Genomic DNA, 7,843 nt, shown 5'->3' with positions numbered 1-7,843 from the left:
GATAGATATATATTTGACGGGAAGATGTTATAAATTTTAGGTTTAGAATAATTAACTAATATCTAAAAAGTAATGTTAATTGAATTGAAAAATGATTCTACAAATCAATGTTTAAATATTTTTATTGTTGTTATTTTATATAATTGAAGTTAGAAATAGATTATACAATTTATTGTAAGTACGAATTAATGTTTAAAAATTGGTACATATGTGTCCGGTTAATCAATTGAAGAATGAATTCAAACTTTATAAATAATAATTTGGTAGACATGTAATGAAAATTCAGATAATAAAGAAACTAAAAAGCAATTAAGTATTTTATTTATTTTACAGGGCATATAAAGCAAAACGACATCATATGAGAAGTCAAAACCCCTTGCACCTAGTTTAGGGTTTAAGCAGCCAAATCAAACCATCTCCAATCCTCGCAAAAAACCATCCAGTTTCTGCTTCGCTTAACAATGGCAACCCAAAACAACGACGGATCAGTGCTTGACCCGAACCCTGTTGTGGCGGAGATACTGGAACCGAAGCTTGAAAAGATTGATACTTTGGACGCTGAAATTCCGATTGAAAAAATTGTGGAAAAGATCACGTTAGCGGGTGACCTGAACCCTGTTGTGGCGGATACCCTGGAAGTGAAGCTTGAAAAGATTGACAATTTGGACGCTGAAATTCCGATTGAAAAAATTGTGGAAAATATCACGTTAGCAGGTGACCCGAATCTTGCTGTGGCGGGGACACTGGAACCGAAGCTTGAAAAGATCGACAATTGGGACGCTGAAATTCCTATTGAAAATATTGTGGAAAAGATCACGTTAGCGGGTGACCCGAACGCTGCTGTGGCGGAGACACTGGAACTGAAGCTTGAAAAGATTGATACTTTGGACGCTGAAATTCCTATTGAAAATATTGCGGAAAAGATCACGTTAGCGGGCGACCCTCTTTCAGTTGACGTGAACGAGAATGACAATAAGGATAACAATGATGACGAAGATGATAGCGAAAGCGAGAGTGACAGCGAAAGTTCAGAGTCTGAGAGTTCTTCTTCAGCATCATCATCATCATCTAGTTCTGATTCTGATAGTGATGAAGATGGGGAAATAAAGGATTCTGATGATGAAGATGGGGAGATAAAGGATTCTGATGATGAAGAGATGGTTAGTTGGAGTGAAGCTGAAGCTGAAGCTGATGTTGATGATGAAGATGAAGTTGTTGTAGGACCAATTTGGTCAACGAATGAGATTCAGGTATTTCTTATTCTTTTTTCTTTTTTAATTTTAATTCATAAAATTGAGGTTTTCTAAATTGATTGCATAGTACTTCACTGACAATTATCTGTTTTCTTTATCAATTAATAAGTTTTGTGATTCAATATAAATTTATATCACCAAAGCATGTTATCTGGAAAATCCAAAGATTTAGTGTGTGTTTGGAAACTATGTGAATCACCCCTGACGCAGTTATGATGCTTTCCACCGCAACTTTTCTGAAGCTAATATGGCTAGCTTTTATATACAGTGCATTTGTACCGTGACTTTTATATATCGTCAAACATAGGCTTATATTCAAGTTATCAAGAAAGATTTATGTATTTGGCAATACTGTTACAAACATGTATATGGTGGAATCATAATTTCATATCTCTTTCTTTATAGTTGATTTATATAACTGCTGTTTGGTTTGTTCTTGTTGTTGGGTAACTGTTTTGCGCAAATTTTGGAAGTCTGGGATTTGTCCTATTTGACATGTTACTTTGAAGGTAGCGTCGGTTGACATTTATTATCATGCTGGCTTTTGGAAAATCTCTTGGTTCTTCCTGTGATGCACAACCTTCTTTTTTTTTATTCAACAATGTGAATTAATTTGACTAACTCATGTTGAATTTGCAGAATTTGCCTCCAGTTCCTACTGTGGACGTGACTTTGGAACCACACCATAAAATGCAACCTGTTGGAGTTGTTATGTCGGTAAGCTCACAGTAATGTCATCACTTAGAGGAACATAATAGGCAATTCCAGTATTGGCTGCATGTTCTGTTTCTCTAGTTGATTGGGAACCCCTTACCTGTGTAAATCATGTGTTTGTTATAAGATTTGATAATAACATGAACAGGTGTAATACATTAGAAGGGGTACCAATTATTTGTTAGATTCAACTAAATCAATTTTCTTATTTGACAGACTCTTGGTCCTAAAGTCGTTGTCGAAGGAGTGGAGAAGCATGAACCTCTTAACGAGGGTTCCATTCTCTGGCTGACTGAAAGCCGCAAACCATTAGGTTTAGTTGATGAAATCTTTGGACCAGTCAAAAACCCATATTATGTTGTGAGATACAATTCTGAAAATGATATCCCTGCGGGGATCCAAGGGGGAACAACTTTGGTCTCATGTGTTCCCGAATTTGCTGACCGTGTGCTTAATCATAAGGATCTTTATAGGAAAGGCTATGATGCATCTGGTCCAAATGATGAAGAGTTGTCTGATGAAGTAGAGTTTTCAGATGATGAGAAAGAAGCTGAATATAGGAAAATGCGGAGAATGACAAAGAGAGGGAATAGTGATCAAAATCCTGGCAAGAATGGCAAGAAAAGAAACAACAAAAGTAAGTTTTCACTGAAAGAGATGGTGCTACCTACTCCCCCTAAGACATCTGCAGCAGCACAGCGTGTGTTACATACTGCCCCTAATGCACCTGCAGTAGCACCATTGGTTAATCATGGAAACCATTCTTCATTTTTAGGCACTGGACAAGGTGGAACTACCGCAGTTTCTCCATTTCAACCTTTAAATGCAGGTCCTAATTTTGCTGCAAATGCAATGTGGCCAAATCAGACAACATTTCTACAGCAGTCACAGCTTTCCCTGCTTCCGAATGCATTTCCTACAAATGTCGGGTCATATTATCCACAAAATACACAATTTTCTCATCAGTTTCCTGTGCCAGGAGGTCCATTTCAACAGCAACTGAATCCCAGTTACGGAACTCACTTCCCAACTATGATGCCTGGGTTGCAGCCCAATAATATATATCCACAACAGCCCAATATATATCCACAACAACCCGTGCATGCACCGGGGTTTGTGGGTCAAAACCAAATGCCATTTGGTTTGAGCTCCCCCTTCCAACCGAATCAACCATCGCCTATCTTTCAAGCACAACAAGGTTCCTTCCAACAGAACCAGCCACCACCTGGTTTCTCACCCACTGAATTACAGCCATCGCCTAGTTCTATTTCTGGCAACCCCTCTCCATTTCATCCTGGTTCATCAGCTAGTCAAGGGAGACCAACATTCCGTGCTGCAGGAAGGAAAGGGTGGCGGCCTGCTAGGTGATGTTGAAATGATTGGTCGAGTTGGGCCATTCTGCAGGGATTGCCCTTGCACATTTTCCTGTAGCCTCTTGACCTCTTGAATTATGAAAAGAATTCTTGGGATGATTCTAAAAGGGATGAGTGAAGTTCCTGATTACACAGGGAGGCTGCTGAAGTGGTTCAAAGCTTTCTATCAAAAGCTTAAAAAAGGTTAGTATGCCACGGAATCACAAGTTTGGCTTAACTCTTTAATAAGCGAGGGCAATACATTGTAGAATGTCTGAGATTATAACTTATGATTGTAAAATTAGCTATTAGATCATAATTAAGTTGATAAGCACGTAACACAAACCTCAAAGGGGATGTTTGTTATAGATTTTGGCGGAATTGATTTTGAATGAATTTATTTCAATTTAGTTTGTGTTGAGGAATGATGTTTAATAGTGAACTTGAATGGCTGGTTTTATTTGAAGAGCTGTGAATTTTAATGACTGATTTTATTTGAAGTGTTTGTGTTCGAATGTGAATACTAGTATGTTTTCTGAATTTAAGCACAATTTGATATGGTTAAGTTATTTTTATTTAATTTTTTATCACAGTTCAATAAACAAGAATTATTCAATTAACTAATATCTTTGTTGGAAATTACAGATGGCAAGATGATTAACATTGTTTATTTAACAGTAATTCATATTCATAACCTAGTCCATGATAGTTTTTGTGAATCATTTTGTGACAGTCAGCCTTGTTTATTTAAAGACTTTATTAAAACTTCATTTGAGAGTTTGAGGATAAGATAAGAAAGAGTTTTGAAAAATAGAGAAGAATCTAGTGAAAAGAATTGAGGGATATTAATGGACTTGATTTTAGGGGGTTTTAATTAATGGGAATTGCTAATCCCTCCTGGAAAAAGACTCTATAGACTCTATTATGAAAAGAGGTGTGCCATGTGTACACTATATTAGCTCCACCGTCTTTTTATACCGTAATTTTTTTCAAGCATTTTAAAAGTGGCACGGAAACCTAGGCAAGAAAAAAAATTAGAGAGCAAAGAGTATATGAAATGGTATATAATTTATAAATAAGAGTATATGAAATGGTATATAATTTATAAATACGGTTTAGTTGTTATTTTAGGGTCCGTTTGGTGCGCAGGAAGGATATGATATCTGTATCATATCTTATCTCAATCTAGTGTTTGCTGACACAATAGGATAGGATAAATTAATCCTGGAACTTATCCTATCCCGCCTCACTAGTTCAAATATTGTTATGAACTTATCCTATCATGCCTCACTAGTTCAAATATTGTTATCCTGAATATTAGCTGGGTTAAAATCCGGTTGGATAGGATGAGAAAATAATTTACTAATTTACCACTATAAAATATAATTTAAAATAAAAAAATTAAATATGAAAAAATTTAAATAAAAATTAGTTTGATATTAAATTAAAAATATTAATAATTAATTTAATAAATTTAAAAATTAGAATATTTAAAAATAAAATAATTGTTAAAATTTTAAAAATATAAATTCTAATTTTAGTTTTTATCAAATTAAATATATGTTCTTGCAAGGGTAATTTTGTCATATATATATATATATATATATATATATATATATATATATATATATATATATATATATATATATATATATATATATATATATATATATATATATATATATATATATATATATATATATATATATATATATATATATATACACGATAATTCAAGATCGTTTTCAAGAAAAATTGAAACTATTTATTCATAGTGTCAATGAATTTTTTTTAATTATAATTTTTTTATCAATTTATAAATTTTAAAATATTTTACGAAATAAGTTTTTAAAAAAATAATTGTTAATATATATATATATATATATATATATATATATATATATATATATATATATATATATATATATATATATATATATATATCCTGCTTGATATCCTATCATGTCTCTATCCTATCATGTGCACCAAGCGGGCCCTTAAAGTGTAACTTTATCATTTCTTTTATGAAAATTCAAATAAGACTCTATAGACTCTATTATGAAAATTCAAATATAGTTCTCAGATTTTGGAAATATGCACACACAATTTATTTGTTTTTGTGTCACGTTCTAATTTTACGACTAAATTTATGTTTGATATATTTTTATTTTTATTTTTGTAAGCAACCAATGTTGCGGTGAGCAAGAGTCGCCACCGACTTTTATTTTTGTCCAATTTTAGGAAAGGTAAAAAGTACAGAAAAAGACCTCTTAAAAAGAAAACGGACTCGGGGGTAGGTTATGAAAAGGGAAGGTGTAAGCACCATTTTCATCCGTAGTTATCTACGGGCTCTTAGTTTGCTTAGCTCATGTTTGTTTGTTTTGAGTTGAAAAGGGGCATAAGGACTTTAGCGTGAATGCGTAGCCTTAGTTTTTTGAAAGAGTATTGAAAAGATGTTTTTAATTGAGCTAGGCATATTAAGAGCACTACCCTAAACAGTTGATCTTTTTATATGCTTTTTAAAGTTCCTAGGACTATCCATACTATATAGAAGTAGGTAGTCCTAATTTATATTGGACGTGCGGGTCATCGAAGGGTCATCGTGTGATCGTTGAAGGCAACTAGTAGAGGTACCTTTAGCAAATTCGAAGGGACAATCATCGTTTCGTAGGCAACCATTTGAGGGACTAGATCATATATTCGTAGGCAACATCGAGGGTCATCGAGGGACTTAGGATCTTTGTGATGATTTTTAATTGTCGGGACTTTTGCTAATGGATGCCTCTATTATTCGAGGGACACGACCATGTAATCGAAGGCAACCGAGAGGGGCGTACCTTAGGGGTGAGTGTGTGCGACAATCACGTGTGTTGTTTCAGAATATTTTATCTTTTTAGTTAGTGATCTAGATCGAGGTTAATTTCTTTTCACGCCCTAAATTACTAACACACGCAAGCATATAATATTGTACAGGAAAGTAAAGGCATAAAGTAAAGGAGTCCTAGCTATTACATGACTTCGGGGATGGGGATTACAAATAAAAATTATTACAAACCCCGAAATAAAACGATTAAGTGTGCAAAGTTAAATAACTTGTAAATGTCCATGAAGATAATCTGAAAGTCTCAAGTATAGTACCTCGCAAAACAAAAAAATGTTAATAATGAAACACGAAACGTGCAAGAAAATAGTGAAAATACTTGCAAATATTAATTACAAAGAAAATATAAAATTAAACATGTTAAACTCTAAAAAATAATAATTAAAATGTTTTTGGTATTTTATATATATTTTTTATAAGCAAAGAAATAGACTAATTCTAAAGCTAATGAATATAAATATTTTTTGTGTTTTTATTTTATAGTATTTTTGTATAATAATCAAAATATGCTAAATAACCTAAAATAAAACTAAATTCCTTAACTAAAAAAATCTTAGACAAAAACTTAACAGAACTAAATTATTTATATTTGAAAAAAACTTACTAACTACAATGGTTAAAATAAAATGATAGAAAAACTAATATAATTATACAAAGAAACAAAAAACATAAAACGTAACTTAATCTCCTAAATGCTAGTTAAAGGGTTTTGACTTTTCTACCTATTCTAACACCAACCCAAGGACGACACATGGTCACACATTTTAAAAAAAAGAAAAATTAAATAAATCAAGACCACACAAATTAACAATTAGTTGAATCAAATTGAATTTTTCTTCACCTTTTCGTTGCCTCTCTCAGCTTTTTCATTATTCTCACAAAGCCATAGCAAACAACAACAGTTCAAAAAAAATATTCTGATGCTTCACAATAATAGATTCAAGGCATAAAAAGGAAAAGGAAAATACTAACGTGTGCGGATCCGGATGGATAGATGAAATCAACGTCGACAGCTTGGTTGACCGGTGGTGTTCGCCGGATCTGCTTGTTGGACGGCGAGTCCGATGCAGTGCTTATTGGAGGTTGACGTGATGACCAGATATGCGGTCGCCGGAGTTGATCGATGGGCAAAGCTTCGCGTCGGTGCTGCGGCGGAGTTGTTTACGATTTGGCTCAGTTGTTGCGGTGGAGTCTCGATCGGACGGTTATGCTTTCAACGGTGGATCTATCCGACGGTTGTGGGGTTTCACGCGGAGGGGTTTACGTCGAGAGCTTTAGATCAGAGCTATTATCGAAGTAATTCTGAACCTGAAAGAAAATCAAAACCAACAACACCAACACATAGTTAAATCAAAAATATTACAGTGATAGCATAGTGACGTTATCGTGGATCGGAGCTGAGTTGTCGAATCTGGTGCAAATTAGTGAGGATGAATTAGTTTTTGTTAAAGGTATTGATAGATAATGTTTCGCAGTGATGTATGTACTTTGATAAAGGCAATGTCAAAGCCAGATTCTAGACAAGTTATCACCATGGAGAAGAACAAAAAAGTACTCGGGACATGTTAATTAAGGTACAGACAATAGAAAATAGTCACTTATGATATTTGTAATAAAAGAGAATTATTGGCTGTTTATGTTAT

At 33.7% G+C, this 7,843-nt stretch overlaps 1 protein-coding gene across 1 annotated transcript; it reads left to right on the top strand.

Moving 5' to 3' along the window:
- Nucleotides 1-349: 349 nt before the first annotated feature.
- LOC131631334 (H/ACA ribonucleoprotein complex non-core subunit NAF1-like) lies at nucleotides 350-3,869 on the top strand. The gene is made up of 3 exons (XM_058902126.1): nucleotides 350-1,250; nucleotides 1,893-1,970; nucleotides 2,184-3,869. The coding sequence occupies exons 1-3, from the start codon at nucleotides 462-464 to the stop codon at nucleotides 3,333-3,335; spliced, it is 2,019 nt and encodes a 672-aa protein (XP_058758109.1). The 5' UTR covers nucleotides 350-461; the 3' UTR covers nucleotides 3,336-3,869.
- Nucleotides 3,870-7,843: the final 3,974 nt, after the last annotated feature.

The sequence above is a fragment of the Vicia villosa genome, unplaced genomic scaffold, assembly GCF_029867415.1.
Source record: "Vicia villosa cultivar HV-30 ecotype Madison, WI unplaced genomic scaffold, Vvil1.0 ctg.000813F_1_1, whole genome shotgun sequence".
NCBI lineage: Eukaryota > Viridiplantae > Streptophyta > Magnoliopsida > Fabales > Fabaceae > Vicia > Vicia villosa.
The sequence above is the reverse complement of the archived record's forward strand: the minus strand, read 5'-3'. Positions and strand labels throughout refer to the sequence as shown.